Source organism: Saimiri boliviensis, chromosome 17 (genome assembly GCF_048565385.1).
Source record: "Saimiri boliviensis isolate mSaiBol1 chromosome 17, mSaiBol1.pri, whole genome shotgun sequence".
Classification (NCBI taxonomy): Eukaryota; Metazoa; Chordata; class Mammalia; order Primates; family Cebidae; genus Saimiri; species Saimiri boliviensis.
The window spans coordinates 19573913-19591757 of NC_133465.1; the positions used below are offsets into that span (position 1 = coordinate 19573913).

At 37.4% G+C, this 17845-nt stretch overlaps 1 protein-coding gene across 1 annotated transcript in view; it reads left to right on the forward strand.

Moving 5' to 3' along the window:
- The window catches only part of CCDC144A (coiled-coil domain containing 144A), an 81133-nt gene that overhangs the window by 27142 nt on the left and 36146 nt on the right, over positions 1 to 17845 (forward strand). Inside the window, 9 exon segments of the mRNA XM_074387997.1 lie at positions 139 to 249; positions 252 to 386; positions 2409 to 2482; positions 3684 to 3948; positions 3951 to 4325; positions 4647 to 4801; positions 7126 to 7262; positions 14975 to 15006; positions 15296 to 15436. Coding sequence (XP_074244098.1) covers positions 139 to 249; positions 252 to 386; positions 2409 to 2482; positions 3684 to 3948; positions 3951 to 4325; positions 4647 to 4801; positions 7126 to 7262; positions 14975 to 15006; positions 15296 to 15436 — 1425 coding nt within the window.

A 17845-nucleotide genomic window follows, 5' to 3' on the forward strand; every position in this document is an offset into this window, starting at 1 on the left:
CCACTGCATTCCAGCCTGGACAGCAGAGTGAGACTCTGTCTCAAAAAAAAAAAAAAAGAAAGAAAACATGTATACAAGTTAGTTAAATTACTGTTTTATTTACATCCTAATCAATGAAAACTTTATTATTGGATTTTTCTGATTGGCATCCTACTAATATGACCGATAGTGATAAGACTTGTGAGAGATCCAAGAATCTGAAAGTTGATGATAAATGTCTACCTGTGTCACCATAAATGTCTAAAAAACAGACACCAAAGAATTGGGACAGATGAACTTAATAAAACAAGAAAAGGTGAACATTGGAGTTGTACTTCTCTCAGCGAATAATACTCTCCATGACGTGTGCCAATCACAGCTGCCAGAAAACAAAGAGAGCAAAGAAGGTAACAAAGAAGCGTGGAGAATTCAGTCCTAGAGTGCCCCTGTTTGGCTGCATAGTGCTATAGTTCTAACTTTAAAAAATTATTTTCTGGTAAAATGTGCTTTGTGTTTACTCTCCTTTTGCACTGAACAGAATACCTTTTGGCAGGACATTTGTATTCTTCCTTTAAAGCAACATCTAGATAACAGAATTAGGGGAAAGCATGATTTTCTTTAGAAAGTAGGATTAGGCCGGGCGCGGTGGCTCACACCTATAATCCCAACACTTTGGGAGGCCGAGGCGGGTGGATCACGAGGTCGAGAGATCGAGACCATCCTGGTCAATGTGATGAAACCCCGTCTCTACTAAAATTACAAAAAATTAGCTGGGCAAGGTGGCGCATGCCTGTAATCCCAGCTACTCAGGAGGCTGAGGCAGGAGAATTGCCTGAACCCAGGAGGCGGAGGTTGTGGTGAGCCGAGATCGTGCCATTGCACTCCAGCCTGAGTAACAAGAGCGAAACTCCGTCTCAAAAAAAAAAAAAAAAAAGAAAGTAGGATTAAATTTAGAATGTAGAGACTAAATATTTTAGGGATTAACACAGGATTATATTTAGGATAACTCAGTAGAGACCTAAAGATTGCTGACTCAAACACAGTGTGGTTTCTTCGCTTTATTTTTACAGCTCTGAGTTCACAGCTGTTAGTTATAACTGTATGCACTATAAACTTAAAAGGCACCTTCCAAAAGCAAATATTAAGTGACTTCCTATCCTTCTATGACTTTATGTATTATAGAATTGATTTTCCAAGTCAGTGATTAATGAGAATTATAGAAAATTTGCTGCATAATATCTCCTCGGCTGTGTCCACGTGAGCTACCACCTGTGTTAATGTGTTCACTAGGAATGTTGGTTTTGGCATTGAGAGTGTTCTATGGTCAATGCAAATAGGACTCTTGAGAACATTAATGTCCAAGGATTTTTAAATTACACATAAGGCTTTCATAATGTGACTTCTGCTCAGCTCTCCATCTTTAGCCCTTTCCCCTGTGTGCTCTTTCTCTGGCCTTACTGAACTGCTGGTCCTGTCCTGTTCACCCATCCCTCGATTGTGGGCAAATACATATACTCTTTCAGGCCTCTCTCTGCCTTTTGTTGCTGCCTGGCATGCTCTCACCCTTTCCTGCCCCCACCCCTTCTAATTTGGCTGGCCTCATTCTTTAAGTGTCAGCTTGGGCAGGATCTCTAGAAAAGTCATCTCTGACATGCTTTCTTTTCCCTCTCTAAATCCTCCTGCCTAGCACATAACAAGACTCAATTTAAAAATTGCTGAGTAAAATAGATAATGACTCTTTGTACAAAGATGATTTTCAAGATTGTTCCTATAGTCTAGGAGCAAAGGGAATAGATGTGTAAAGCAGTTATTGACAGTTCAGATGGTAGAGATGCAGTAGAAAAATCAGTAAAGTCCTAGGAGAGCCCCAAGGAAGGAGATACCGAGATACCTGTTTACCTGGGGAAAGATAGCCAGGAGGAGGGTTAATTTTATCTAGCACTCTGTTTTTCTTTATTTTTAGCAGTCTGTTTTAAAAGATAGACATATCAATACATTTGTCAGAATAATATAGGAAAACATTTCGGATGTTAGGAAGAGGGTGTACACCGACAAAGGTGTCCACGGTCATCCTGGAAATCATTAATAGGGTACTACTACGAAGTAAAGAACAGTATACAGCATTGCCTAATAATATTAATATTGTGATGGCTTTGTTCATTGACATTGGGTGGATGAACCTGTTAGTGAATCTTCGACATGATTGTATTTCCTTAACCTGGTGGCATCTAGTGTCTCCTACAAAATGGTTTGTTGAAGTTTTGGAGAATTAGAAATATTTCTTAAAGAAGGAAGTATTCCACCAAATATCAAGCTTCATTTAAACTCTCAATTTATGAAATAAAATGAAATGTAATTTAAAATCTATTTTTATAAAGACTCTTTTATCTAACTTCTAAGTAGTTTAACTAAACATTTGGATTTTACAGAAGAACAAGACTTGGATCTGCCATCAGAGGAAGAGGAAGAACGACTTAAAGGCCGTGAAAATAAGCAGCCACAGGTGTGTAAACATTTAAATTAAATATAAATTTCTGATTTAATACTGTTTTCTTTGCTTTCGTAATTTAAGATAGCCCAAATGAAATTACCTCTCAGATTAGCCTTTGAGAATCAATGTTTTTATTTAATATTTAATTTTAAATATATTTAGTTACAAAACACAATATTGTTAGAATCTATCATAACTTGTAGTTAATCTTTACCCTTGGAGTGGAGACAGAACATTCCAGAATTTTGTTTACTCTTCAATTCTTACAGTATCTTTACAGGATAAAAAAGGTAATTAAAACATATTTTTAAGCAACAGAAATTATGAACAATTTAACAATTATGGCCACTTAGTTGGATTCATGGTAAAAGGGTAATCATGGCCAGTGGCTCAAATTTTGCTGTTTGATATTGCCAGTTACTAATGCCAAGGTTAAAGATGTATTCTGCTGTGTGACCTCTCATTGACTTCAGGGTCTATATTCAGTGGGAGTGGGGTTATGAAATCAACCCAACTGCCTATTAAGGGAATCAAATCTTGCAAGATGGGATCTTTGGTGTTGGGGTACAAACAATAACTTTCTAACTTTTTAGATGCAGAAACTTAGTAAATACTATTTTTAAAGTTAGTGTTATTAGGGGACTATAGTGTGTATTAGAACTGAACTGAAGCAGACAGTCTAAATATGTAACCCTATGATGTTACAGTAATAATTTGAATTAAAACTTAAGAATTTGCTTTTCTTTTTGATTGATATTGATTCAGGCTCCTAATAATTTAAAGACAGCCTAGACTCCTGTTAGTAGTCTATAGAAAGAGTACTTAAATGTACCGTAGGGGCTCACTTGAAAAATGAGAAAGCCTTTGTAACACTAGAAAATCATCTGCTAATTCATTTTCAGTACATTCAACACATAATTAAGCTTATTCCAAACAAACATTGACAAAGTTAAGTTTGCTGGTTCATATTTTCCTCCTCTTTTCAGCTAAGACAATTTTTTTTTTATTTCTTAGTCACAAGCCAGTGATTTAGGAGTAGCTAAACCTAGATTGTGAAGTTTAACAGTTAAATTTTCATTTTAATTATTTGTGAATTTTTCTTTGTTCATACCTGTTACTTAAGGAGAAAGCTATTTTTAAAACATGCAGCCTAACAGACAAGACACCTGAGAAACAAAACAAGCAAATTAATCTCGCACTGTTGTATCTGCAGAAAATGTCCCAAGAACCAGAAATAGCTAAGGATTGTGATAGAGAGGTTATACCTGTGTATTCATTACTTCCTCACGTGCAAAATTCTGAGCAAATGTGGATCGAGCAAGGCAAATTAGAATGGAAAAACAAATTCAAACTCATCACAAATGAGTTAAAGCAGAGGTTTGGAGAAACCTGTGAAAAATACAAAATTCCGACTTGTCCTGAGTAAGAGCGTCTACTTGATAACTCTACAAGAGGAACAAATGTAAAGGACATTCCCTCTAAGTACCTGTCTCTGTGGTATTTAAGACATTTCCTGAACAAAAAGAACCCAGTCTCAAAAATGTCTTTCCATCTCATCCATACTCTGGGTCCCTGGAACATGCTTGCCAGTCATCTTGTAAGCTTCATTTACATAAAAGTAAATCAGACAGCAACAGTGATAACAAACCAGGCATTGAGCATATTTGTAGCACAGATGAGAACTCTTGTAATGATGCACGCACTAAGAAAGCAAGGAACCCAGAAGTAGTTACAGTTGAAATGAAAGAAGACCAAGAGTCTGATTTGCAAATGACAAAAAATAAGAACCAAAATAGTGATAGTTGCAGTACAAATTACTATAAAAGCCTGAAACCTGAATTAGAAAATCTGAGGGGTTTTTTTTTTTGTTTTTTTTGTTTTTTTTGTTTTTTTGAGATGGAGTTTCGCTCTTGTTACCCAGGCTGGAGTGCAATGGCGCGATCTCGGCTCACCGCAACCTCCGCCTCCTGGGCTCAGGCAATTCTCCTGCCTCAGCCTCCTAAGTAGCTGGGATTACAGGCACATGCCACCACGCCCAGCTAGTTTTTTGTATTTTTAGTAGAGACGGGGTTTCACCATGTTGACCAGGATGGTCTCAATCTCTCGACCTCGTGATCCACCCGCCTCAGCCTCCCAAAGTGCTGGGATTACAGGCTTGAGCCACCACGCCCGGCAGAAAATCTGAGTTTTTTATTATCAGATTGTGACAGTACATCAGAAGTAGATCTGCATGAAGAATTACAGCAAGACATGCAAAGGTTTAAGAATGAGGTAGATATGATAGAAGAGCTCCTGGCTTTGAAGAAAGAAAACATTCCACTTCAGAAAGAGGTAGGGGTTTACTGGCAGCCACTCTGTTTTTTTCTCTGTCAATTATCTGGTCCATTCTGATTTTCCACTTATGAAAAGCTTATGAACAGTCTGTTTGTCTACATCTGCAATTGTGTATAGAAAAAGGTGATTTATAATAATAGGCATTTGGGAAAACTTTCTCATAATCTTTGTTTCTTGATGAACCTAAGTTTCTCTGTCAGTCTTCCAACTGGCATATGGATGGGGAAATATATAACACGTGACCTTCAGAACCAGCAGAAGCATCAAGAAAATCGCTAAAGAAAATGTTATAAGCTCAAGGACTTTTTCCTTTTACTGACTTAAAGATGAGTTGCATCTAACAATAAGATGGGAATACAGTGGAAAGGAAGCAATGACTAAGAAGAGATATAAAAATGGATATAAAAATGCCACCGGCCGGCCATGGTGGCATCCATCTCTAGTACTAGCTACTCGGGAGCCTGAGGCAGGAAGATCTTGAGCACAGCTGTTCTGGGCTGTAGCGTGCAATGCCGATCAGGTGTTCACAGTAAGTTCAGCATCAATATGGTGACCTCCTGGGAGTGGGGCACCACCAAGTTGGCTAAGGAAGGGTCAACTGGCCCAGGTTGGAAAAGGAGCAGGTCATAAGTAACTCCCATGCTGATCAGTAGTGGGATCGTGCCTGTGAATAGCTACTGCATTCCAGCCTGGGCAATATAGCAAGGTCTCAACTCTTATTTTAAAAAAAAAAAAAAAAAAAGGTATCCAGCCCTGAGAGCTGCAGCAAATATTCCTGGCCAATGAATCTGTTTATTGTGCTTTCATGTTTTCAGGTTTATCTGTTTAACTCAAACTGCTGGAACTTAGAATTCCATCATAACCACTTTAAATGTTTTTTGACAAGTATATACACATTAACATATTTGTAAATATAACAACTCACCACTGTTTCTGTTGAATCAGACCTTTATATTATGTTGCTTAATGAAGTATAGTAAGTTTTGGTATATATGTATTTTTTTTTTCATATAACTAGTGTAAATACTCAACCAAAAACAGTGTATGATGCCAAAGTAGAAAGCTGAGTCTTCTACATTGATTAGGGCAGCCTTCCCACCCTCCACTAAGGCATTAAATTATTTTGCCCAAGTCACACTTTTTTTTTTTTTTTGAGATGGAGTTTCACTCTTGTCACCTAGGCTGGAGTTCAGTGGCATGATCTCAGCTCACTGCAGCCTCCACCTCCTGGGTTCAAGTGATACTCCTACCTCAGCACCCCTAGTAGCTTGGATTACAGGTGTGCACCACCATGCCCAGCTAATTTTTGTATGTTTAGTTGAGACGGGGTTTCGCCTTGTTGGCCAGGCTTGTCTCAAACTCATGGCCTCAAGTGATCGGCCTGCCTTGGCCTCCCAAAGTGCTGGGATTACAAGTATGAGCCACCACACCTGCCCCCAAGTCACACTTTTAACCTATCTGATTAATTTGCTGAATTTGTCTGATTCAGCATTATGCGATTGTATTCTCTTTTGGTACCATAAAATGCTAGGTAATGGCACTTTAGGGGCTTTGGGCCAATAATTTAATCTTTTTTGGCTTTGTTCCAGTTATGAATAGATAGTGGGCTAAAGTAGATTCTAATACTGTATATCCTCCAGCTACAAACTTTTATGGCTATTAAATGTGAAATTTGGGAAGCATCTCATTTCCATAATTCCACATTAGCAGCTTAGCAGTTTCACTCTGCTTTTTGTGTTGAGGCAGACTTGTATTTCAGTGAGCTTTGACATCCCAGGATTCAAATGAAAAAAAAAAAAAAAAATGACAGAAGTTAATGGGGGAAAAGAATAGTTTAGTGCAGAAAAGAGAAAGCTTCCTTTCTGTTACTGAAGCCCCACAGTGTCAACATCCTCTCAGTCTGGCTGTTAATGTTGAAGCCAAGTGGTAAAGACAGAAGAAGACATGCTTTGTGTCTTTGTCTTCTTATTTATGTCTTTGTGCCAGTCAAATGAGGTAAAAATTCATAATACATAGTGAAGGGTGGTTGGGAATAAAAGCACAAAATTAAGAAGGGCACTTGTTGAAATTTTGGAAAATTCTGTCTTATTGATTGAAACAGAAATAAAGCTGACTTTACAAAACTGTTGATGATACAATTATAATAATAATTCTATTATAGTTTTAGATATAATAAAATTAAAGTAAGCACAAAGTATTTTAATGACTAAAATTATGATAAGTAAACTGAGTCAAGTGATGAAATCAATGAAAACAGAAAAAATTTATTTGTATTGAATAAAGTAAGAACAATCATCCTTAACATCAAACTCTCACTCAAGGTTGAAGAAGAAATAAAGCAGCACACAAGTAATAGCACAGAATTATCGGGAAGCCTACCTGATGGTGCTTCTGCTGGCAGTGGTGATGATGGACTTCATCAGCAGTTTCCTAGGAAGGAGAATGAAGTGCATGACAGGTAAGCCTATAGCAACACTTAACAGGAGACAATTGAGGGGGTATGGTGGCTCAGGCCTGGAATTCCAGCATTTTGGGAGGCTGAGGCAGGTGAATCACCTGAGGTCGGGAGTTCGAGACCAGCCTGACCAACACAGAGAAACCCCATCTCTAATAAAAATACAAAATTAGCTGAGTGTATGGTGCATACCTGTAATCCCAGCTACTTGGGAGGCTGAGGCAGGAGAATTGCTGGAACCTGGGAATTGGCAAATCCTTTTTGCAGGGTAATTTACTAGCATGTATCAAAATTTCAAACATGTCACTCCTTTAACAACTTCAACTATGGGATGAGAGCCTACAGGAAAATATTACTTATGTAAACACATACACATATGCATTAAGGACATTTATTACATGTAGTATATAAAATACAACAGGCTAATGGGTAAATATATAGTAAGTATGATATATGTACGTTAAGGTTATTTATATATGTTACATATATACTTATGTATAAAAATATTATAGCATTGTAATATCAAAAAGTTGGAGATAATCTAAATCCTTAGCAATAAGGAAATAGTACAGTTGTCATACCTAGAAAATCATGTAGTATGTAATCATTTTAATAAATGAAGTTGTTAGATCTAGAGTGTACTGATTATTTCACAAAGTATATTTAAAGCATTTAGTTTGATGACACATCTTAAGCCAGTTTTGTTGAAATTCTCGTAATATCTGCTCAGTTACAAAAGGAAGCTAGCTACATGCTACACTGACACTGTACCTTGTTAGCAATAGAACTGCTAGTTATTAAATTTTTGTTCTTTGTTCTCAGTGTGTGAGTGCTGAAATACCAGACCCTCAAATTAATCTGTATATTCCCAAGGGATTGCACAAGGGAATTATATTTCACATAAGTGTTTCAGTATATCGGATAAAACTTACTAAAATACATCAGAGGCTCTTAGATGTACTGAACCAAGAGTTAGACAGCCCTTTCTGTAAAAAGCCAGTTAGTAAATATTGCAGGCTTTGTGGATTATAAAGTGAGTAAATGCGGCTGTGTTTCAAGGAAATTTCCTCGTGAAAATGGGCAGCAGTCTGGATTTGGCCCACAAGCGCCAATTTGCTGACCCTTGTGCTAAAACCAAGGTGCTGTTATGCAGTGAATCCTCTTTTTAAAGGTGCCCTACATGCATGCCGTTAGCCTTCCTTTTAAAAGATACTATATTTCAGAAGGTAGCATACCATATTTTTCAACAGTAGCTTCATATAATTTCAACAAATTTGGTTTACAAAATAAGATTATTTTCTGCATTTGTCCCCTTTTATTCCTGTTAATAGAATTCCGTATTTTGACTATTGTTTTTATTTGATGAGTATAAAATATTCTAGAGTTGGATGATTCTTATCAAGCAAGAAGTACTTCTTCTGAAACTTTTAGTCTTTCTTGATCTTTATGTATAAGCATGAGCAAAATGATAATCAGCTTATATAATCCTAAAGTTCAAGAAGTCTTTTGGTTCTATAACTTCATGAATTTTTTATTTAAAAAATACAGCTAAACAAGAAGAAAATAAGATCATCTACATCATGTCCCTAGGTATATTGGCCTTGAAGGATTGGTTTATACTCATGGATTCAGATTTCCTGTCCATTCACTCTTGAGCCGACACCAGTAATTTTCACTCCCACCACTCTTCCAAAATTGTTCTCAAGTTGACCACTGATTTTCACTTCAGCAAATCTAGACATTGTTTCTTAGACCTCATTTTATTTAACCTGTCAGCAATATTGTACCTGATGGAAATCTCTCTCTCCTCCATAGCAGTGCTATCACTTGGCTTTCAGGATCTCCCTCACTCCCCTGGCTTTTCTTTTTTTTTTTTTTTTTTTGAGACGGAGTTTCGCTCTTGTTACCCAGGCTGGAGTGCAATGGCCCGATCTCGGCTCACCGCAACCTCCGCCTCCTGGGTTCAGGCAATTCTCCTGCCTCAGCCTCCTGAGTAGCTGGGATTACAGTCCCCTGGCTTTTCTTCCTGCCTTTCTAGTCCATCTGTCTTAATCTGTTTTGGTTTCTTCTCATATCCCATATTTTACACATTGATGTGTCCCAGGGCTCAGTCCTCAATCTTCTTTCTCATGGCTTACTACCTTGAGTGTGCTAATGATTTCCAAATGCGTATCTCCTGCCTCGATCTCTCTCCTTAATTCCAGACTTCTATATTAACCTGGCATCTCTGTTTGGTTGATCACAAACTGTTGGGTATCACAAACTTACCAGGTCCAAGATTGGGGTACCAGTGTTCTTCCTCATACCTGCCCCTCACATAGTCTTTCCTACTTGCATTAATGGCACTCTTGCAGTTGCTCTGCTAGAAACCAAAGTGTCATCCGGGACTCACCTCTCTCTCGACACCTCATGTCTAATCTGTCAGCAGAGCTTGTCAGGAGTACCTGAAGAATATATACAGAAGCCAGTCATATCTTCCATGTCCAGGCCACCACCATCTGCTTTGTAGATGCATGTAATACACTGTTAATTGGTCTTTCTGTTTTCTTAAAAGAATCTTCTTTTCATCAATCCTTAACTCAGTGGCCGTATTGAAAACATAAGTCAGATGATGTCATTCCTCTGCTCAGACCCATCTGATTGCCTCCCATTCATTCTATGTGTCAGGGTTCCTCGTAATACCCTTTCTCAACTTAAATTTCTGTTTCTTACTCCCTTTGCTCTGCTTCAGCAACACTGAACTTCTTGCTCTTCCTTATATATCATTGTTGCTTAAAGACTCCAGGCATACCTCTGTACTGGGCAGTTCCCTGTGTCTGGGATGCCTTTTCCTCAGATAGCCTCCCAGCTTTCTCCTTCCATTCCTTCGGTTCTTTACTTAAAAGCCCCTTTCTCAGTCAGGACTTTTCTGGCCATCCTAAAATTCTCACCACTCCTCCTCTCAAAACTGTAAACATTTCATTTTCCTGCTTTAGTTTTTCCCTCTAGCATTATATATTTGCCTAATCTATCTACTTTCATTGTGTGTTTAGTTCACTCTCATGAGTAGGATTTTTGTTGTTCACTACCATATCCTGTGTGCCTAGAAAAGGGCCTAGCATGCAATAATTAGCTACTCAACAAATACTTACTAAATGAGCAAGTGAAGTTTACCCTTTGGTGTATTTTAAAAACATTAGACTGATTCTCATGTAAAAAAAAAAGAAAGAAAGGCCAGGCACAGTGGCTCACGCCTGTAATCCCAGCACTTTGGGATGCTGAGGCGGGTGGATCACGAGGTCAAGAGATCGAGACCATCCCGGCCAACATGGTGAAACCCCGTCTTCTACTAAAAATACAAAAAAAAAATTAGCTGGGTGTGGTGGCATGCGCCTGTAGTCCCAGTTACTTGGGAGGCTGAGGCAGGAGAATTACTTGAACCCAGGAGGTGGAGATTGCAGTGAACCGAGGTTGTGCCACTGCACTCCAGCCTGGCGCATGGTGACAGAGCGCGACTCTGTCTCACAAAAAAAAAAAAAAAAAAGAAAAGGTTTGACATGGGTTCATTCTAACACTTTTGCTTGGCAATTATATGTCTTTTTGGATTTTTTTTAGCTCTTTGTAATAGACTGCATTCTTTATGTTAATAGTTTTCCATTTAGAGAGTAAAGCTCAATATTGTGGTTACTCAGTATTTATTGTTTTTCTAATAATCATGATAGTTTTACTTATGATAAAATGGATCAATGGAATTACAAACTTCATTGGTAATTTATAAAGAAAAAATATAAGGGTGGCAAATTTAATGGACTTAAAATTGTGCTCACGCCTGTAATCCCAGCACTTTGGGAGGCTGAGGCGGGTGGATCACGAGGTCAGGAGATCAAGACCATCCTGGTCAACATGGTGAAACCCCATCTCTACTAAAAATACAAAAAATTAGCTGGGCATGGTGGTGCGTGCCTGTAATCCCAGCTACTCAGGAGGCTGAGGCAGGAGAATTGCCTGAACCCAGGAGGCGGAGGTTGCGGTGAGCCAAGATCACGCCATTGCACTCCAGTCTGGGTAACAAGAGCGAAACTCCATCTCAAAAAAAAAAAAAAAAAAAAAAAATTGTTTCCAAGCAATTATGAACCTTCAGTATTTGAAATTAAAAGACCAAGTCAGAATGTATTGCTTTCTACCAGAGAGCTGTGCTGATCAGGCACTCTGAGCAGCTGTGGATCTTACATAGGGTGGTGGGAGGAGCGGACTTGAAGGATTGGCAGACTCTCAGGGCATAAGAGGGTTGACATGATCTGGAGAAACATGGCTATGTGAGCGAGGCTGCTGTAGGTTGGTTAGCACTCCCAGGCTTGTGGATTGGAGTAAGTTTGTGTTTGATTGCCTGTCTTTCAGAAGCAAGTGCCCACATTGATACTGGTTGATTAATTGACTATATTTAGAACTGGCCGTGGGTGGTTGCTTGTTACTACCATGCTACAGGTCAGTTCTTTCCTAAGTCTGAGGCAACTTTAAACTGCAGTTTTCTGTTTAAAAGTTGCCTTCTGTCAACTATGTTCAAAATGAAAATGATTTCCTTGAAAATGACAAGGAGCAGTTTCATATTCCATTCCAGATCTATATAATAAATTTGGACATATGAGTCAAGAGGAATTGTTTAATAATTGGTCTCAGCAAGATCTCTCTCTCTCTCTCCTCTTTTTTTTTTTTTTTTGATGCTTAGTCTTAACCAGAAGAGTCATCTACATAGTTAAAAACGAACAGCAATTACTAGTTTTGTTTCAGTTTTTGGTATTTTCAGAGGTTTCTGCTAAACTCCTAACATAATCTCAAGTGGTAAATGTTTGTCTCTTTGTTAGTGTGTGTAGCTATATGATAGTGATACTCTTTTTTTTAATTCCTTAATCTGTTTTGTTGTTGTTCACTTTTCTGTTCCATGCAATGGTAGTGATGCTATGTGTGTTTTCTTCATAAAAAACTAATTACAATTTTGTGCTGGCAAATTCAGCTTTCTGTGTTGACTAAAAAGTAGACTAAACATATAGAAAATTTACCAAATTATTTTATTTTCAAACAAACTTCTATAATAAAAATATTACTATTTTTGAACTGTATACACTGACATTTAGGAATTTTAACAGTAAGATTTTTTTCTTCCCAAGACATTTTCCTGATTTCTTTAATGTAATATGTGCCTGCTATTTTTAAAACCTTGTTTAAACTGTTTAAATATTATTATATTTAAAAATAAAACCCAAAACATAGAACAGATCTAATTACGAGTTTCATGACTAAGAATCATTGTCTGTATGCTCCAGCTGTCTGATGTAGCATTCATTTCCATTCTTAGTTTCCTTGTGTTTTACACTCTTCCTTTCAAGTTCCTAGGAAACACCTAGACTCCATGGGACTAATCTTTGTGCTCTCATTCTGTTCTCCAAGTGGAGTCATTTTCTCTATTTTTCCTTGGTGAGCTCCTATTTTGCCTCTTCTGTAAAGCCTTTCTTGTGCTAAAATATAACTTTTCATATATCAACTCTTAAACCACACATTGTATCATAATTGTATATTACTTGTTTTTTGAGGCAAAAAATAAATATTTGTTTGTATGTTGGTAATTCATAACTGTGTTTTTTAAATTAATGAATTGAGATAGGGAAGAGTTGGAATTTTACAACATTGTTTTTTATTTGTTACCAGTAGAATTATTATAAAACATTGGCTTTTTATAGATTTTTTTTTTTTTTTTTTTGAGACAGAGTCTTGTTCTTTTGCCAGGCTGGAGTGCAGTGGCCCAATCTTGGTTCACTGCAGCCTCCGTCTCCTGGATTCAAGTGATTCCCTGGCCTCAGCCTCCTGAGTAGCTGGGACCACAGATGCATGCCACCATGCCTGGCTAATGATTTTGTATTTTAGTGGAGATGGGGTTTTACCATGACTAGGATGGTCTTGATCTCCTGACCTCATGATCTGCTCACCTTGACCTCCCAAAGTGCTGGGATTATAGGCGTGAGCCACTGCACCTGGCCATATTTTTTTAAAGTTGTGGTTCTGCATTACATATGAAGGAAGTAAAGAAAAATGAAAATAAAAAATGGACCTCAAAATAATATGATTATACCAATGTTTGAGAAGGCTAATTTAGTAACTCATGGTCTGCTGCAAGTAGATGATGACAGTGGTTAAAGTGAAATAGATGCGGATGAAAGGAGGTAAAATTTAAACGTTCTTTATTTCTCTGAGAAGGAACATTTGCAGTGGTCACTTTTTCTGGAAATAGAATAGTGTAGACTGCCAAAGCTAGAGGTTACTCAACTATATCAACGCTGAAAGACCGATTATTCTGAGGGCTGGTGACTTTGACAAGGAGCAGTTTCAATAAATAATTGCTGTGGAATCCTGACTATCGTGGATAAGCATAGACACCCCTTGAGGGAACGTTTACTGGGAAAGACAGTAGAGAAATGGGTGATAACTGAAGAAGAATATGGAATTCAGAGACTTTTCTTTCTTTTTTGTTTTAAAATAGAAGCTTTTAGAGTATGTTTGTATGATGCTGGTAATTATCAGGAAAGAAGAACATGTTTATGAGATTTAGTTTTGTTTGCATGTCTCTGTTTGAAAGCTCAACTCATTATCTTTTATAGCTTTTAGCAAACTAATTGTCCTTAAAATGTTTATTCATGTAGAGTTTTATGGTAAGAGTTTGTTCCTTCAGCATTGCTTCAGAAATGTAACATTAGTCTAACTGAACATGGAAATATGAACTAAAATTTAAACTGTTGCATATAGATTTTTTTTTAATTGTGAAATAATAAACTTGCTAACACTTGGGCCATACTGAATAGAATTTAAGCATCCCTTGATAAATAGGTATGATTTGCGAAGGTACTCTAAAATGTCAGGCGTATCAACTTTAGAGTTGTTTAGATTCTGGGGAGAAGGGGAGGGTTTTGTTCAAGTACTTTAGAAAAGCTAATTGTTGACAGTCTATCACAGATACATACTTCTGGCATATAGAGTTTAAAAAATATTTAATCAATTGACCCACAATGGATTCTAAAGTTCTAAAGTATCAAAACACCATGTTTCCCTGGACCAACATTGCCATCAGCATGTATTGTGTGCTCAATTAGTATTTATTTGTTAAATGTGTGAATAAATGGGTGAACACATGAATGAATGCCTGTTGATGAATTTCATTAAAAATGATTTTTAGTTTTTTGAAAGTAGATTTCCTAACTTGCCTCTATATAAAGTTTTTTTATTAGAAAAAAATTGCAAGATTCTGAAATTATTATTTATAGTTGTAGTTAGAAATGGAATGACAGTATGGATTCATCTGCTGTCATATCTCTTTAAAACACTTGAAAATAAATGTTACCTTCACAGCATCTCATGAAACATATGTTTTTGAGGTAGAATTCTTGGGTTTGAGTGCTGTGTCTGCTACTGGCCAGCTGTATCGGCTGAGGAGAGTCATGGGGCCTTTCTGTGCCTATTTTCTTTCATTATAAAATACCTAATATGTTACCAAACTCACAGTGTTACCAACCGTACGTGGTTAAAAGGATTATATGAGTTTGACACATGGACAGTGCTTAGAATGATGCATAGTACCTGCATAGTAAGTTCAGAAAAAGCTAACTAATATTATCATTAAATAAAGGATTTCCCTTATATAAGAATGTGAGTAATATTTTCCAAAGTGCCTGTAAACACTGTTTTTTCAGGGCTGAAAATAAAACATCTACCAAAAAGAACAAGATATTGTTAAAAAAAAAAAAAGATCTAAAATATTATTTTTAAAAAATGTTCTAAAAGGTAAGGTGGAAAAAAAGAATGTTTTGTTATAAAGCTGTTTGCTTAGAAAAAGTGATTAAAAAAACAGCCGTTGATAACTATACCTTCTAAGAACAATCTGTTTCTTTAAGAAGTACCTGTGTTTTTGCTCGAACAACAACAACAAAAAAATGGAGAAATACCACTTCTGTACATTTAGCATATGTTATAAATCTTTCTAGGACATTGTGAAACAGTATTATTTATCTTATAGGTCAAAAACCAAATACATTCTGGAGCTGACTTTGCTGACTCAATGTGACCGTCTGAAACAGCCTCAGAATGCAAGTTGTCTCACTCTACTTGTGAGAATTTTTTGTTGCTGATTGAACAGCTTGAAATGGAGTGTAAAGGTATTGAAATGGAGTGTAAAGGTAGGACCATTGCATAAATGCAAGACTTTTAATGTATCCTGCAGTATTGTGTATACATTGCTGAGAACTGATGCATGATAGTGAAGCTCATCTCAGAAATATGCTCAGTGTTAAAATAAAAAGAGAACAAATATATACTGTACACCAAAGAGCTATGATAACTCCACTGTACTTTTCTCGGTGTGAATGGCACTCCCAGTCTTTTTGTTGGCTCTGTTTCTTTCCTATGCCTTCCCCCAATGTCAGGGTGCCATTTTTTCCCACCTGGAATGCTGCAGGAATCTTAGGAATCCTAAAACTCTTCCCTAATACCCTACCTTCTAAAACCATGGTCTACTCTGCAATCATAATGATATGTTTTTAAAGATTCGGATCTGATCATGTTATTCCTTTGCTTATAACTCAGCTTCTACTACTCATTGCTATAAGGTTAGAGATCTGAATCCTCTAACTTTATCCTGCATTGTTTCTACCCTTCTCTTTCTCTGTGTCCCACCCAGTGTCTTAGATGATTGTTCCAGCAGTTGATAGTTTCAGTGAGATACAACTGACACACTATAGACTGCACATATATAAAATGTACAATTGCATGGACATGTGAAACCATCACCATAATCAAGAGAGTTAACATGTTGATCATTCATAAAAGTCTTTTCCTGTCCCTTTGTATTCCTTTATTAAGAAACTGCTGAATTGTGTCCCAAGGTATTTGAATTGATTTTCCATTCCAACCAGAGGTATATGACATTTCTTGTTGTTCTGTAGCATCTCAAGATCTTACTATTGCTGTTTTTTAAATTTTGAAATTTCAGCCATTATAATGGATATGCATTCATATCATTATGGTTTTAATTGCATTACTCTAAGGACTAATAATGTTGAACATCCTGTATGGGCTTATTTGCTACCTGTATATCTTCTTTGGCGAACTGTCTTTTCCAATCGGGGTAGCTTATGAACATTTAAAATTGAGATTTGAGTCAATCAGCTTTTATACATACACCAAAGGTTGTCAGACCTTTTCATTTTGAAACTAACTTATGGCAAAATGGTCTCTGTCTCAGCCAGTCAACTCTGCTATTGTAGTATGAAACCAACCGTAGACAATGCATATGTTAAAAAGCACAGCTGCGACTGTTCTTCAAGATGGCCAAATAGGAACAGCTCTGGAGTGCAGTTCCCAGCGAGAATGCAGAGGCCGCTGCAGGTGATCCTCAGGCAAGCAGGGTCTGCAGAGGACCTCCAGCAGTCCTACAGCAGAGGGGCCTGTTAGAAGGAATACTAAACAACAGAAAGAAATAACTTCATCATCAACAAAAACAATGTCCACTCAGAGACCCCCGTCTGAAAGTCACCAACTACCAAGACCACAGGTAGATAACTTCACAAAGATGGGAAGAAACAAGTGCAAAAAGGATGAAAATACCCAAAATCAGAACTCCTCTCCTCCTCCAAGGGATCACAATTCCTCACCAGCAAGGGAACAAGGCTGGATGGAGAATGAGTCTGATGAATTGACAGAAACAGGCTTCAGAAAGTGGGTAATAACAAACTTTTTTGAGCTAAAAGAACATGTTCTAACCCAATGCAAAGAAACTAAGAACCTTGAGAAAACGTTAGATGAAATGCTAACGAGAATAAACAGCTTAGAGAAGATAAATGACTTGATGGAGCTGAAAAACACAACATGGGAACTTTGTAAAGCATACACAAGTTTCAATAGCCCAACTGACCAAGCAGAAGAAAGGATATCAGAGATTGAAGATCAACTCAGTGAAATGAAATGAGAAGGCAAGATTAGAAAAAGAGTAAAAAGAAAGAAACAAAGCCTCCAAGAAATATGGGATTATGTGAAAAGACCTAATCTACATTTGATAGGTATACCTGAATGTGACAGAGAGAGTGAATCCAAGCTGGAAAACACTCTTCAGGATGTTATCCAGGAGAACTTCCCCAACTTAGCAAGGCAGGCCAATATTCAAGTCCAGGAAATACAGAGAACACCACAAAGATATTCCTCAAGAAGAGCAACCCCAAGGCACATAATTGTCAGATTCACCAGTGTTGAAATGAAGGAAAAAATGCTAAGGGCAGCCAGAGAGAAAGGTCGGGTTACCCACAAAGGGAAGCCCATCAGACTCAGCGGATCTCTCGGCAGAAACCCTACAAGCCAGAAGAGAGTAGGGGCCAATATTCAACAACCTTAAAGAAAAGAACTTTCAACCTAGAATTTCACATCCAGCCAAACTAAGCTTCATAAGCGATGGAGAAATAAAATCCTTTATGAACAAGCAATTGCTGAGAGATTTCATCACCACCAGGCCTGCCTTACAAGAGCTCCTGAAAGAAGCACTAAACATAGAAAGGAACAACCAGTACCAGCTACTC